Source organism: Notolepis coatsorum, assembly GCF_963971535.1.
Source record: "Notolepis coatsorum genome assembly, chromosome: 3".
In the NCBI taxonomy this organism is placed as follows: domain Eukaryota; kingdom Metazoa; phylum Chordata; class Actinopteri; order Aulopiformes; family Paralepididae; genus Notolepis; species Notolepis coatsorum.
The window spans coordinates 4706673-4723395 of record NC_140167.1 but is presented as its reverse complement, the minus strand read 5'-3'; the positions used below and the strand labels follow the sequence as shown (position 1 = coordinate 4723395).

Below are 16723 nucleotides of genomic sequence, written 5' to 3'. Positions count from 1 at the left end.
GCCCTTCTCTATCGCCAAACCATGGTCACTCAGTCTGTAACTTGTCAGATTATTTCTTAGATTCTTATCAGTTACTGTGCTGAGGTAGTCTGCCACAGTATACTGTCTGTTTAGGGCCAAATATGTTTCTAATTTGTGTTGTGGTGTGAGTTGATTCCAATACGTAATGTATTTATCTTTTTCTTTGGTTATAATTTGGTTAGGTCTAATCTTCTGAGGCTGGCTAGGGTTTGTGATGTCAGAGTGTGAGATGTCAGCCAGTTTCATTATGAGTTGACAAAAGGGGCTCTTTGTAGGTCTCTATCTCTCTCTCTATATGTGGACTGTATCATGCCCAGCCTCGGGCAGCGCTATTATTTAAGAATATGTTGACTGTATGCCCAGCCTCGGGCAGCGCTATTATTTAAGAATATGTTGACTGTATAAAAAAAAAAATATATATATATTATATACATTTTTATTTTTACCTTTATGGGGGGGGGGAGCGTTTAAATCTCGCACAGGGCCTCGCATTTCTCCCAGGCGGCCCTGCCTGTACATTGTATATTGCTATTACACTTTGCTGTTACATTTGCACTCTGGTTGGATGCCAATACCATTTCCATTGTAGTGTACTTGTGCTGCATGATCACAATACATTTTAAAAATAAAAAAAAGATCCATAATAAAAGCTTTGCTTTTCCCCTCAAATGATTAATTAGGCTGTGATCACACTGGAGACCTTTCTGAATGCTTTTTTTAAGCCACACTTTTTTTTTTATTATTACATATCGGAGGTATCTGAAGGGAAATCGACGGCGAAACAAACCAATCGATAACGGAGAAGCTAATTCTGGCAGTTTCTGACAAACCTCGTTTGAAAGACCAGGTCGTACCACGACCGAGATATGAACTGCAACGCCTGGAGGGTTGTGAGCAGTAATATGTAACTTACACTGCTGAGCCCAGGCAGCGACGGTAATCAGAGGTATCGCCACGCAAGAAGGTGTACAATCAGATCACAGCTTTAAAGGGGACATGCGTTGCTATTCCTAGCACTATTTGGGCAACTTTACACAATTCCTGTTAGTCTATTGAAGACATCTGTAAGGTTTTTAAAAAAAAAAATTATATTTCTAATCAAGTACTCAAAACCATCATTTTTCAGCTTCAAGATTTCAGGCTGTTATGGCCTGGCTCCGCCCATAAGCACTTTGAGTGACAGTCAGTCCACACAGTCTGCGACTGGTAGACAGAGAGATAGAGAGAGAGGGGGGGGTGGGGGAGAGAGAGAGAGAGAGAGAGAGAGAGAAAAAAAGACAGGCCGTTATTGACAAGGCCCCCTCTCTCTTCCTTTCTCTCCCTCTTGGGTGTGCCGCGCGGCAGCTTGTGGGGGGGGGGGGCCTCCCTCTCTCTTCCTTTTTTTCTTTCTTTCAATCTCCCGTTTGCGGGTGTGTGCCGCGCGGCAGGTCCCTGACGTCAAAACTCAGGCCGGACGTCAATCAGGCCTTCAAATGGAGCAGGAAATTATCTGAGCTGAATCAGAGCAATCCGCCAATATGGTATTTAGACACTAAAACACATTGATACTAACTCCTATTACTATAATACAATGCTAGAGACTGAAAAATGACATTTATAATGCATGTCACCTTTAATGAATGCATCAGTAAAAAAAATTAATGTTGTTTACATTTTGTAAATGGCTATAATGGCTGCATTTATATAGCGCTTTTTATCCAAAGCGCTTTACAATTTGTTCCTCACATGTTTACCCATTCACTCACTCACTCACACACCGATGGCAGAGGCGACCATGCAAGGTGCCGACCTGCTCATCAGGAGCAATTAGGGGGTTAAGTGTCTTGCTCAAGGACACTTCGACACGCTGACCCGGGAGGAGCGGGAATCGAACCGGGAACCTCCGGATTACCAGACGACTGCGCTAGCTCCTGAGCCCCTGTTGATCCATGGCACACATGTTGTGTGGAAGTATCCAGTGGTGGAAGAAGTACACAGTTCCTTTACTTCAAATTCTCCTCAAGTAAAAGTAGAGAAGTATTTGCTATTGAATGTACTTAAGTATCTAAAGTAAAAGTATGCATTCTTCAAGACGTTTGTGTATTCCAGTGCTTTGGAGCATGCAATCCTCGAACCATTGACCTCTACAGGTTATGTTAAAGTGGTATGTGGTCCAGTTATGCTGCTCTGATTAAAGGTCATGTTAAAGTGGTATGTGGTCCAGTTATGCTGCTCTGATTAAAGGTTATGTTAAAGTGGTATGTGGTCCAGTGATGCTGCTCTGATTAAAGGTCATGTTAAAGTGGTATGTGGTCCAGTGATGCTGCTCTGATTAAAGGTTATGTTAAAGTGGTATGTGGTCCAGTTATGCTGCTCTGATTAAAGGTTATGTTAAAGTGGTATGTGGTCCAGTTATGCTGCTCTGATTAAAGGTTATGTTAAAGTGGTATGTGGTCCAGTTATGCTGCTCTGATTAAAGGTCATGTTAAAGTGGTATGTGGTCCAGTTATGCTGCTCTGATTAAAGGTTATGTTAAAGTGGTATGTGGTCCAGTTATGCTGCTCTGATTAAAGGTTGTGTTAAAGTGGTATGTGGTCCAGTTATGCTGCTCTGATTACGTCCTCTTGAAGTTGACAGGCTTCAAATGTGATAGTATATAAATCATACAAAACAACGTTTTGCCATGTTTTATGCAAAATCCTTTTCTTCAAAGTAACTAGTAACTGGTTCAGATAAATGTAATGGACTAAAAAGTACAATATTTCCTTTGAAATGTAGTGGAGTGAAAGTATAAAGTTCCCTAAAATGAAAATGCTCACATAAAGTACAAGATGCTTGAAATTGTACTGAAGTACAGTACTTGGAGTAAAAATACTTAGTTACTTTCCACCACTGTATAGCCTCCCTACTTCCCGTTTCCCCATGTGGAAGGCACCTGATTGGAATAATGACACGCTGCTGCTCTAGTGCGACATCTAGTGGCTGAATGCTATCTATAGCGCCTATAAATAAAAGAACGCGCCATAGCCTTCTTTTTATAGAACCTGCATTTAGGCTACAAGCCATTCCCTTTAATAATAATACCCCCAAAAAAAGATCAATCATTATCTTTGGCAATTGAAAAAAGAATACAAAAAAGAAAATCACATTCAAGGGTTCAGAGAGACATTAGAAGTCAATAAATTAATCAATTCACAGCATAACTAAAACTAAGACACGGTCACACTGGTGAATCATTTCGCCTCCACAGCGAAGTTGTCAAACTGGGCCAGTTCAAACGACTGTGTACCGATGGCCGCCCAGCCATGCTGCGGCGACAACACCGCTGCGTTCTTCCACAGTGGATATCCGTTCAGCAAGCCGGACGCATACTGGCCCTGGGAGAGAGAGAGAGACAACCAATAAGAAACATACTGGCCCTGGAGAGAGAGAGAGAGAGACAACCAATAAGAAACATACTGGCCCTGGAGAGAGAGAGAGAGACAACCAATAAGAAACATACTGGCCCTGGGAGAGAGAGAGAGAGAGAGAGAGACAACCAATAAGAAACATACTGGCCCTGGGAGAGAGAGAGAGAGAGAGAGAGAGAGAGAGAGAGAGAGACAACCAATAAGAAACATACTGGCCCTGGGAGAGAGAGAGAGACAACCAATAAGAAACATACTGGCCCTGGGAGAGAGAGAGAGAGAGAGAGAGAGAGAGAGAGAGAGAGAGAGACAACCAATAAGAAACATACTGGCCCTGGGAGAGAGAGAGAGACAACCAATAATAAACATACTGGCCCTGGGAGAGAGAGAGAGAGAGACAACCAATAAGAAACATACTGGCCCTGGGAGAGAGAGAGAGAGAGAGAGAGAGACAACCAATAAGAAACATACTGGCCCTGGGAGAGAGAGAGAGAGAGACAACCAATAAGAAACATACTGGCCCTGGGAGAGAGAGAGAGAGAGAGAGAGACAACCAATAAGAAACATACTGGCCCTGGGAGAGAGACAGAGAGAGAGACAACCAATAAGAAACATACTGGCCCTGGGAGAGAGAGAGAGAGAGAGAGAGAGAGAGAGAGAGAGAGAGAGAGACAACCAATAAGAAACATACTGGCCCTGGAGAGAGAGAGAGAGAGAGAGAGAGAGAGAGAGAGAGAGAGAGAGAGAGAGAGAGAGAGAGAGAGAGAGAGAGAGAGAGAGAGAGAGAGAGAGAGAGAGAGAGAGAGAGACAACGAGAGAGAGAGAGACAACGAGAGAGAGAGAGAGACAACGGGAGAGAGAGACAACAAGAGAGAGAGAGAGAGACAACGAGAGAGAGACAATAAGAAGCATACTGGCCCTGGAAAACAGAAAAAGAGAGGAAAGAAAGAAAGAAAGAGAGACAGAGAGAGAGAGAAAAGTTAAATGTGTAAATTCTGATTGGTTTTTGCAGTCTGAGAGTTGTATGTTGAGTTTTCTTTGTGTGGAGTCTAGAGATTTTTTCAGTTTAGCAGGAATTTTGGAGAAAGCATGGCACTTGAGACAAAACACATTATATCCTATATCATTTTTACATGAATTCCTCTTGTTTCTTTGAAGTGCATTGTTTACAGCGTGTTATGTTTTCTTTCGTTTTCTTTTTTGTGGCCATCTTGGTCTATATACTTATTGTTAAGTATAGTATATACTTATTGTGTATGTGTCTTGTAAGCCCATATGGGCTGGGCATACTGTACATCTGTATGTAAGACACAAAAATTAAAAATATCAATCAATCAATCAGTAACTGATGGGTTCAGAGATAAATGTAATGGAGTAAAAAGTACAATATTTCCTGTGTTGACTTGGGGCAACATTTGGATGCAAGAACCTCGTTGTTGGCTCCTATTTATCCCTTTCACTGCCACACTACAGAAGGTTAACCCTTTTACTATCACACTACCGACGGTTAACCTGCTGTCGTGTGGCAGTGACCTTCCGTATTGTCGCAGTGAAAGGGTTCAACCGTTTGGTAGTGCGGCAGTGAAAGGGTTAAAGGGGGAGTGTCCATTTGAATGAAAAATGCTGACGGCATTTCGCCAAACAAATCATCAACCGACAAACACCATCATGTGAGCACAGCGGGTTGGGCTACAGTTTGAGTGGCAGTTTGTTCTACCAATTGAACGCACCGTCTGGGACTTTTTGTGAGGGAAGTGGCCTTGAAAACGGAAGGAGACGAAACTGCGTTCCGAATCATGCCATGGTGGGGGCGGAGCTCCCCCTTTTTGGCTACATCAGAACCTCCATTTTGACCTCCCTAAGCTTGAGGACTGGGCCCCGTGAGTGAGCGCTGAGCGTATATACCTGTACGGTGAGCGTTAAGGTGTGCCACCCATACGCTCTGGTGCCAGACTGCCCCTCGGCAAGCACCGTCTGACGAGCTGTGGAGGAAAGACGTGGACAAAAGTAAGCAGTGATATACTCCATGATGAGCTGACCGCAGTGCGGTCCACGTTTAGCCACAGACTTATTCCCCCCCCCCCCCCGCCCCCGACATACCACACAGGCAGTCCTTTGTGCCGGTGGCAATCTGGCCCCACAACCAGGCAGGGCCAGGACGGGCCAACTGCCGTGGACTGGAGGAGCTGGGTTGTGGACTGTAACTAATGAATTAATTAACATCACGATTGAACTTGTTTCTTTTTCTTTTCTTCCATTCACCACTCTTAGTTCTATTTTAGCTCTTCTTTTTAGCCCTATGTATTTGTCCATCTTTGTTCTCAACACGTGTGTTATGTATTAACTGTTTCTATTAAATGTTTTTAAATGGCTGTTATGCTGTGATGGACATCTGAATCTCCCATCGGGGATAAATAAAGGTTTTCAAATCAAATCAAATCAAATCAAAATAACCAATTTAACCGGAGGCCTATTGTTATTTATTTTCGATCAATTACGTTTATTTGAATAGGGACAGTGCACATTATTGCACAACAGTAATGAGTGCACAACAGAAATGAGACAGAGTACCCCCACTTATGCCAGTGTTAGCTGGGTAGCTAGTTTTCAACCGCAGTCCCTAGGCAAGATGTTAAATGCCGGGTTAAAAACAGCATAGAAAGCGACATTTTAGACATCGTAAGAGCATAATTAAAAAAAACAGTACATTATATGAATATATCAGCATAGGTAAAAGTGGTTAAGGCTATTAAAATACACAATTTGCTATCGGCAAAGTGTGGAAAATACAGAATGGGATGGAAGAATACAGGGAAAAATGCTGAGACGGAACAAGGCAAGACAGGGACGATGAAACGTCAGCAACATGTACAGTGGGCATGCAAACAGGCAGACAGACATACATTTAGTAACACACACTACTAACGCACACAAAGTAACACACCGCAGGGGTCGTGCTAGGATTTTAAACTGCCGGAGAGAAGTCCACCGTTTGTCGGACATTATGATAAAAAAAAAAAACGCCCATATCTATTTTCAATGCATGAACGACAGGCAGGTGCATTTAATGATGTAGCCTAAAAACATATGTTACAGCGTAGTATTATATTTTGGACTGAAAACGATTTGAAAATAAAGGAATAATACAACAATTAAATGGGCCTATTAGCCTACAGCTTCGCCTTGCACAAGCGGATGGATTAGGCTACATTAAAATCGCGCATTTTGGTGTGCGTGACTGCGTGCGTAATGTTTTCTCAACAAAAGACGCCGTCTGGATTTTTGCATCATTCGTTTATTATAAACACATTGCTCTTCAGAATGACGATTTTAACATTTTCTTTACGACACGTGACAATTGGACCCAACGTTAACGAACAACGCTTTCGGGGGGAAATCAGACCAGAACAGTGTGTAGGCTATTGAAGAAAAGAAAAAACTTCACCGAGCTCCTTGACGAGAAAAGGCTAGTTGGATTGGATGCTCTCTGCTCCGCGATGTAGGGAAAAGCCAGTGGACGGCACAGGTGACTGTGATGCACGCCAACAAGGTTTGGCCGTGTTCACAGTCCCTTGCTCCTCAATAGGAAACCAACCTAGATTTACTCTTCGTAACGTAACGTTCGTTACACAAGTATCGCAAAGAAAATTCAAAGGTACTCACAGTTGCACGAGGGTCTTGGACAGAGAATCGCAATGGTTTGAAAGCTCGGCGTTGCTAATAAACATTTTAAATATTTTTTATAAACGTGTAAACAGCGAAGAGCGTACGGCTGCTCTCCCCCGAACGCCGCAATGAGGAGTAGGGTATATCTGCAGAGCCGCACTGCCGTCTCTGTGATGTTTACAAGTTTATATATTTTTTTTAAATGTTTATTAGCAACGCCGAGCTTTCAAACCATTGAAGACCCTCGTGGCAACTGTGAGTACCTTTGACATTTATCTGCGATACTTGTATAACGAACGTTTCGCGTCGGACCAGTTCTTCAGAGTTAAAATAGGGTGGTTTCCTATATTGAGGAGCAAGGGACTGTGGATTCACTCGGCCAAACCTCGTTGGCGTGCATCACAGTCATGGATGAACAAAACTTTCAATGCGAATGGTTGATTTGAATTCCAAGGACTTTAAAGCGCCTTGTTAAAAAGTGGTCCGTTTTCAATGAATTCCAGGCCTCGACTTAAAAAGAAAAAAAATGAATTATCAAGCACTTTAAGCACTTCAAGGACCTCGTGCGAACCCTGCGTCTAGTGTCGGTGTGTCGTGCGCGTCTATACTTTCCATAGCCGCATTTCTGGCAGACGTTTCTGGTCATGTGACATGTGCGCCCAATAGCGTGACAAGCTGTGTCTTTGCCCATTTCCACGTCAAACAGCCTGCAAACTACCTGGCGTTCTATCGCCATGCTCTAAGACAAACTCTAACCTTAACCAACTTCGAAAGAGTGCCTAAGCTTAACCAGTGTAGAAACTGTCGTCGGCCAATCAGAGAGCGTCTGCCAGAAATGCGGCTACCTTTGGTAGAAATGTGTGTTGTGCGACCCCATCTACTGACCGATGTCGTTGGTGACCTTGTAGGTGCCGTCTGCGAACACCCAGAAGAAGACGCCCTTGGCGCCGCGGACCGACTGTCCTCCCCGGTCCACCCTGGCCGCGACGAACACACCACCCGTCTTCACCGTCTCCATGAAGACGTCACACGTGACGGTCAAGTTCTCCCTGAGGCGACGAGAGGTCGGCAGAGGTCAGAGGTCAGTCGGTAGATTTGATTTGATTTTTATTACGGATCCCCATTAGCTGGTGCCATGGCAACCAGCTAGTCTTCCTGGGGTCCACACAAAAAAAACATACAAAAGAGCCAAAACATACAAAAACAATTATTATTGCAAAAACTAAATTATTAAAAGTCAGTACTCAACACACAATGCATAATTAAACTAACAATTAAGATGGCTAAAATTACATGCAAGCAAAGAAACAGAAAACAAAAAAAACAAAATAAAATACTTTACAGTGTTAAAAACTATTTAAGATTATTTTTTAAAGTGACTCTAATGTAAATGCAGCAGAGGTTTTGAGGCAGGTTATTCCAAAGAGTTAATGCTCTAAAAATAAAAGATCTTCTTATTAACAGCATTATGTAGAAACTATTGTTTGGCTCATCAACCATGTATTGTGTTAAATACTTCAATTAAATGGGAACTTCACCCACCGGCAGGTGACAGCGACTGGACATTAAGTTTTTTCTAATTGCGCGTCAGAGACGAGGATTTCCCGCACCCAACCGAGCGCCAACCAGGACATCAGGATGGCCGCTACGAATAGGGTCCCCTCGTAATACACTACAGAGTGTAGTTGCCGGTAAAAACAAAGGGAAATGTAGTTTTTAAGACAAAGCGGTATTCGCATAAACTATATAAAGCTGTATTTTCTTTTTATAATTCAACGATATTCCAAAACCGATGCCCATCCGTAGTAAATGGATGAAACTCCCCCGGAGTTCTAAGCTAGGCTTTAACCCTTTCACTACCGCACTACCAAACGGTTAACCCTTTTCACTGCGACAACACAGAAGGTTAACCATTTTTCACTGCCACACGAACAAAGGGTTAATTAACCCTTTGAACATTTTGGTTCCACGGGGCCTTTTTAACCCTTTCACTACCACACTACAGAAGGTTAATCCCGCGGTCCGCGCGCCCCACCATCTGTAGTCCCCGATGACGCTGATGGTCTGGTCCGCGTCCGCCGCCCAGGTGACGGGCCTCTCGGTGAGCACCTGGCGCAGGGTGAGGACGTGGGGGCCCGGGTCCGTCAGGTTGATGTGGTACTCAAACACACCCGTCTGGTCGGCGAAGTCAGGGGCCTCCGTGAAGGGGGGGTTGGCTGGAGAGAGAGAGGGGGAGGGGGAGAGAGGCAGAGAGAGAGAGAGAGAGAGAGAGAGAGGGGGGGGAGAGAGAGAGAGAGAGAGGAGAGAGAGAGAGAGAGAGAGAGAGAGAGAGAGAGAGAGAGAGAGAGAGAGAGAGGAGAGGGAGAGAGAGAGAGGAGAAGAGAGAGAGAGAGAGAGAGAGAGAGAGAGAGAGAGAGAGAGAGAGAGAGAGAGAGAGAGAAAGATGGGGGGAGGGGAGAGGAGAGAGAGAGAGAGAGAGAGAGGGGGGAGGGAGAGGGACAGAGAGAGGAAGAAAGAGAGAGATAGAGAGAGAGACAGAGAGAGAGAGGCAGAGAGACAGACAGAGAGAGAGAAAGAGAAACAGAGGGGGGAGGGAGAGGGAGAGAGGCAGATAGAGAGAGACAGAGGCAGAGAGAGAGACAGAGAGAGAAAGAAAGAGAGAGAGAGAGAAAGAGAGAGACAGAGATGTTAAATTTGTTAAAAATTGCATTGATCTGTTGGTCTGTGTAGTAGCTAATAAAGGATTTTTCTGCTTAAACGTATGTATAATGTTACCAACATTTATTTGAATTGAAAAATGTTGCTTTTCGCATCAAATATTGATATGCGAGTAAATGTGATTAATTTAGATTAATTAACTATAAAGTCTCGAATTAATTAGATTAAAAAAAAGTATCGAGTCCCACCACTAATTATTATTATTATTGTGCTGGTGTACAGAGCCAAAATGATGAAAATCGCGTCGACGTGTGTTATTGCCTCTCAACCAACACATCGGCTGAAAGCAAAAAATGGCCACCATTTGATTGACACACCGCTTGGCCCATTACGCGCTTCCAATCTCGGGTTATTATGAGACCAAAACAGCCAACGAGCGTCAGTTTAGAAAAAGTGACCACCTCACCGAATCACCACCACCGACGCTGAAAACGATTGACCGTTTGTGTACCCAATGAAATTCTGCCTCACAGTACGTACCGACATCGAAGTCGTCCTTGTAGACCTTGGGGAAGCGAGCGGAAGGCGGGGGTTCCGGGTAGCTTCCCTTCTGTCCCGTGGAGACGGTGGTCAAGGTGTACACCTCGTCCACTTGCAGGCTCAGCGTGAAGGAGCCGTCCAGGAGCTGTCCAGGGCCCAAGGAACCAAAGAGACGTCAAAACTCACAAAATTGTGCTAGTAAAAAATAGGTGCCCATTACTGATATCAAACAAAGCGATACAAGGTACTCCTCTGGTTTGTGGAATTTTATTTTTTCAGTATTTTCAGCACTACGTTTGTTTACCAATGATTTTAAGTGTTATATGAATACATATGAGTTTGTAGAAATCTCAACCCATTCAGTCGGAAACGGCTGATATTGGCGCGAGGAAATGGCGTAGCCGAAACCAGGGCTTTCAATGGGCTTTCGAATTTTATAAAACTACACTACCCAGCTCACGCCAGCCCCTGTAAAACTTGGAGCCGTCTGACGTGAAATAATTTCTTTTACATAGTTTTTCGTGATTATGTCTTACGGGTCAAATTTCAAATTGCATGTGTCCGGATGGCAAAATTCTGTATTGCATCTACAAAACCCCCTGTAAATCATCTGCCTTTTATTAATTTGCTTAGATTTTGTACACTTGATCTCAAGAAGGTGCTGAATGAGCTCAGTGGCCAATATTTTCACGTCTGGTCAATGTTAATATGACGGTGTTATTCACCGTCAAAGATAATAAAAAATAATAAAAAAGATTATTCTCCTTTGGTTCATTACAATTTACTCAAGCCCATGGGTGCGTTGCTCATGGGACGGGGTTGCACGCCGTGCAACCGGCTCTGTGAGCAGAAGCAGAAGCATGCACATGCACGGATGTGCACGCGCATGCACACAGGAATGTGCTGCACTCGACTAATGCGCCAACTCGCTAAGTACCCACTTGGCTACTTTGCATAACAATAGCGCAGGTCGTCAGGTGTGTTCAAATCCGTTCTCAGATACATTCACACAAAACTTGTGAATGAAATGTGTTACATTCCATTCGTTAGGCATTGTGCGTATGCGACGGAACATTTATGCGCGCGTGCACGTGGCGTCATTAAAACACATAGTGCAACCGGCTTTGAAATCTTACGTATAAGTAATATGGCCAGGGCTTAAGAGGTTAAGTATCTAAAGTAAAATTATCCTTTGAAATGTAGTGGAGTAAAAGTATAAAGTTCCCTAAAATGAAAATACTCACATAAAGTACAAGTAGCTCAGAATTGTACGCAAGTAAAGTACCAAAATCACCACCGTCTATTGTGTTACGGACTCTCCCAAAACTCTATCGAGGAACAAGCCATTTCTGTCACGAGTCTGCCTCACCTTCAGTGGAGGTAGTTTCTCGAAGAAGGTCGGCTTCTTTGTCTTGAAGTCGAACCGTGACCGCCACACCTGGAGCCCCTTGACGGAGGCCTGGGAACAACAAAAAAAACGCGAACGATTGCGTAAAAAAATAACTGCGTCAATCGTTCACGTTAGCCTCGTCTGACGATAATAATAATAATAATAATAATAATAATTACTTTATTTGTATAGCACTTTTCATATAGAAATTGCAGTTCAAAGTGCTTCACAACAGTAAAAAAAAAATACAGACATAAGCGAGCATATAAAATTAAATACAAAAAGATAGAGCGGTAGCAAGGTAAGGTAAATCACAGTTTTTCAGTAATACAAATAATAAAATAGAATAGATTAGATAGAATAAAAAAGTGTGGTTTGATTCAGTTTAAAAATAGGCTAAAAATAATAAAATAGAACAGACAGTAAAACGTGTGATCATCACAGTGGTACTTACGAAGGATCCCTTCAGTTGGAATGTTGCATTCTGGGATGTGACGTTGTATGCGGGGAGCGGAGGTCGTATGCAAACTGAATGCGCGTGAGTCTGTGAGGAGAGGAGAGAAATTTTTTTTAGCCCGTATGCGATTTCACTGTTATCGCCACGTCTAAGCTACACAGGCTGCCGCTGATTTCAAAAGCACCATGAAGCGAGACAGTCGAAAAGTAAAGAACTGCCTGTTGTATACAGTAATAATAGTGTACTGTATGTATATATATATATTAGGGCTGGGACTTTATCGCATTAATTTAGGCTAATTAACAACAGAAAGAATTAAAAGTAAAGAAAAATTATGCATTTAATTGTTACCTTTCAAAAGGAGACCAGACTCATGCATATGTATAAAGTATGAAATCCTCTTTCAGTGCCTCTGTGCTTGTTTCCGTAGGCAGTTATCCTCTGGTATGCGTGCCATTAGCGTTAGCCACGCTTATAGGCCTCTTTTCTTTTGGAAAGAATGATACAATTTTTTTTTTTTTTTTTTTTTTTTTTTTATTATATTCGACTAAGAGGTTGGCCAGTCGACTACGGCTCCTTTCGACCGATTAGTTGACTAATCGATTAATAGGGGTCAGCCCTAACATATATATATTTTTTTTTATGACACAGGAACCTTATTAGGAAATACTTGCCATGGTTTCTATGACAACAGTGAGGTGTCCCTGGCCGTCGGTCAGGGCGACATAACTCCCGCCGTGCGCTAGATGGCCGACCGTCTGCAGGTAGGTCCATCCCGGCTGGGCGAACTGGGTGGTGTGGGCTGTGATCAGGAGACAGATACAGTTTACATTACAGCGGTACAACATTGTAATATTCAGTGTTTCCCCTAGGAAAGGGTGGTAGGCCCCAAAAATTACTAGTGTAAAGTGAAAGGTTTAACCGTCTGTAGTGTGGTAGTGAAAGGGTTAACCGTCTGTAGTGTGGTAGTGAAAGGTTAACCGTCTGTAGTGTGATAGTGAAAGGTTAACCGTCTGTAGTGTGGTAGTGAAAGGTTTAACCGTCTGTAGTGTGGTAGTGAAAGGGTTAACCGTCTGTAGTGTGGTAGTGAAAGGTTTAACCGTCTGCAGTGTGGTAGTGAAAGGTTTAACCGTCTGTAGTGTGACAGTGAAAGGTTTAACCGTCTGTAGTGTGGTAGTGAAAGGGTTAACCGTCTGTAGTGTGGTAGTGAAAGGGTTAACCGTCTGTAGTGTGGTAGTGAAAGGGTTAACCGTCTGTAGTGTGGTAGTGAAAGGTTAACATTCTGTAGTGTGGTAGTGAAATGTTAACCTTCTGTAGTGTGGTAGTGAAAGGTTAACATTCTGTAGTGTGGTAGTGAAAGGTTAACCTTCTGTAGTGTGGTAGTGAAAGGTTAACATTCTGTAGTGTGGTAGTGAAAGGTTAACCTTCTGTAGTGTGGTAGTGAAAGGTTAACCTTCTGTAGTGTGGTAGTGAAAGCTTAACCTTCTGTAGTGTGGTAGTGAAAGGTTTAACCGTCTGTAGTGTGCTAGTGAAAGGGTTAACCTTCTGTAGTGTGGTAGTGAAAGGGTTAACCTTCTGTAGTGTGGTAGTGAAAGGTTAACCGTCTGTAGTGTGGTAGTGAAAGGTTAACCTTCTGTGGTGTGGTAGTGAAAGGTTAACCTTCTGTGGTGTGGTAGTGAAAGGTTAACCGTCTGTAGTGTGAAAGTAAAAGGGGTAACGTGCCTGTGATCCAGATGGGCGACTCCACAGCGTAATGTCCGCTCCACGGCTCCTCCGCAGTCATCAGCCCGTCTCGACCAAACGGCAGCTCCTCGTAGTAGCTGGCGACCAGGTTCCACGATATGGTGCTGGAGAACCCAACATGTTTTTAGATATGGTGCTGGAGAACCCAACATGTTTTTAGATATGTTGCTGGAGAACCCAACATGTTTTTAGATATGGTGCTGGAGAACCCAACATGTTTTAGATATGGTCATGTTTTAGATATGGTGCTGGAGAACCCAACATGTTGTTAGATATGGTGCTGGAGAACCCAACATGTTTTTAGATATGTTGCTGGAGAACCCAACATGTTTTTAGATATGGTGCTGGAGAACCCAACATGTTTTTAGATATGGTGCTGGAGAACCCAACATGTGTTTAGATATGGTGCTGGAGAACCCAACATGTTTTAGATATGGTGCTGGAGAACCCAACATGTTTTTAGATATGGTGCTGGAGAACCCAACATGTTTTAAGATATGGTGCTGGAGAACCCAACATGTTTTTAGATATGGTGCTGGAGAACCCAACATGTTCTCTCTGCATCCATGTCTCTCTCTCCCCCTGCCTCCCTCCCTCTATCTCTCTCTGCCTCTCTCTCTCTGCCTCTCTCCCCCTGCCTCCCTCTCTCTCTCTACCTCTCTCTCTGCCTCTCTCTCTCTCCCCCTGCCTCCTTCTCTCTCCCCCTGCCTCCCTCCCTCTCTCTCTCTCTGCCTCTCTCTCTGCCTCTCCCTCTTCCCCCCCTGCTTCCCTCTCTCTACCTCTCTCTCTCCCTCTCTGCCTCTCCCTCCCTCCCTCTCTCTCTCCCTCTCTCCCTCTCTCCCCCTGCCTCCCTCTCTCCCTCTCTCTGCCTCTCCCTCCCTCCCTCCCCCTCTCCCTCTCCCTGCCTCCCTCCCTCCCTCTCTCTCTCCCCCTCCCTCCCTCTCTCTCTCCCCCTCCCTCCCTCCCTCCCTCCCTCCCTCTCTGCAGCTTCACCCACCAGGTCATGCGTCCGTTGACGTAGTTCTGGTTGAGGATGCGCGCCCAGCAGCCGCCCCCCACCTCGTCGTTGAAGGTGCTGTAGTCTTCTGAGGACCACAGCTTCTTCTGGCTCTTCAACGCCTCCAGCACCGTGGTGGTGCCGGGGTAGTGGGCCCTGACACACACACACACACACACACACACACACACACACACAGGCGAGTACACACACACACACACACACACACACACACACACACACACAGGCGAGCACACACACACACACACATATTATAAATATTAGTGCCGTCAATAGATTAAAATATTTAATCTGATTAATCGCATGATTGTCCATAGTTAACTCGTGATTAATCGCAAATCGTTTTCTTTCCCCTATTATTTCATGCACACTTTATTCATTGTTTTAAATTATTATTTGCTTTATTTTTTTATTGATCTTTTTCCCCCTCCTTTTTCCTCCGATTTTCTCCCATCCCAATGTTAGTCGTTATACCAATTCCCAATCCCCTTCCTGGTCGCTGCGCACTTACCCCCCACAGTCGGTCTGGGAGAGTGGAGGCTACCACGTGCTTCCTCCGACACACGTCCAGCCAATCAACCGCTTCTTTTCACCTGGCAGCGTGGACTCTCACTGAGAGGGTGTAGCGTGTGGAAGGATCACACTACCCCCCTTAGATCCTATCCGCGCTGAGCAGGCGCCCCGACCGAACTGTAGGAGTCGCTGTTTACAACGACCAGGACCCAGCCCGCCAGCTTCTCCCACCCTCTAATACAGCCAATTGTATTAGTGTGAACGGCCAGCCAAGCTGGTGACAACCCCGGAGCTGTGAGCTGGATTCGAACAGGCGAATCCAGCCGCTCCGGGGTTGGTGACGAACGCAATCTCTGTTACGCCACCTGACCGCCCCAATTATTATTCTCTTTTAAGTTATTTTGTGCATCACTCTGTTTTGAATTTGATGCAAATTTGCAATGCATGAGGGTCATCCTTTTGTGTTGAATGGCTGCATAAAGCAAGCATTTGTTGACTCTCATGTTGATAAGAGTATTATATATTAGGGATGTTCGATGTTGGCTTTTTTTTACCGATATCCGATATACCGATATTGTCCAACTCTTAATTTCCGATACCGATATATGCAGGGTTTCTCCCCCCCAAAAAACGGAATCATTTCAGGTAATTAACAGTACATGGGGCGGTCAGGTGGCATAGCGGAGATTGTGCTCGTCACCAATGCAAGAAGCTGCGGTCACGACTCCCGGAGAGTCAGCATTGCCTTGGCTCGGGCTGATCGCTATACTAACTCGTTTGGCTGAGTTAGGGGGAGGGAAGCCGTGGGTGGGTCCTGGGCGTTGTGGACAGCGACCCCTACAGTTCGGTCGGGGTGCCTGCACAGCGAGGGTAGGATCTGGAGAAAGGTAGTGTGACTAAATAAAATAAGAATTTGTTCTTACTCGCTTGCCTGGGTAAATAAAGGTTAAATAAATGTTAAAAAAATTTAATAAAATAAAAGATTTTTATTTTTTTTTGGAAACAGATACCGATCATTTCCGATATTACATTTTAATGCCAATATCGGTAGGCCGATAATATTGGACATCCCTAATATATATACACACACACAATATATACATTCTCTATATTTGCGTGACTGTGATGCAGCGAGTGAATACACAGTCCCTTATGCCACCATGTAAAAATCCTACAATTAAGTCCGTCTCGCTTTTCTCTATCAAAATGCTCCTCGTACAGGTATCAGAGACATTCCAAAGGTACTCACAGTTGCACGAGGGTTTCGGACAGACAAACGCTAGGGTTTGAAAGCTCGACGTTGCTAATAAACATTTTAAATATCTTTTTAT

At 44.2% G+C, this 16723-nt stretch overlaps 1 protein-coding gene across 2 annotated transcripts in view; it reads right to left on the bottom strand.

The window, feature by feature from the left end:
* Positions 1–1503: 1503 nt before the first annotated feature.
* The window catches only part of LOC311224482 (galactocerebrosidase), a 33172-nt gene continuing 17952 nt past the window's right edge, over positions 1504–16723 (bottom strand). For both annotated transcript variants that reach the window (XM_084309497.1, XM_084309496.1), the window contains exons 8-17: positions 14859–15014; positions 13841–13965; positions 12793–12920; positions 12116–12205; positions 11641–11730; positions 10272–10416; positions 9109–9289; positions 7959–8122; positions 5313–5389; positions 1504–3377 (exon numbers count right to left, since the gene is read on the bottom strand). In XM_084309497.1, the coding sequence (XP_084165623.1) occupies positions 3234–3377; positions 5313–5389; positions 7959–8122; positions 9109–9289; positions 10272–10416; positions 11641–11730; positions 12116–12205; positions 12793–12920; positions 13841–13965; positions 14859–15014 (1300 nt within the window). In that variant the 3' untranslated portion in view covers positions 1504–3233. The remainder of the gene's footprint in view (positions 3378–5312; positions 5390–7958; positions 8123–9108; positions 9290–10271; positions 10417–11640; positions 11731–12115; positions 12206–12792; positions 12921–13840; positions 13966–14858; positions 15015–16723) is intronic.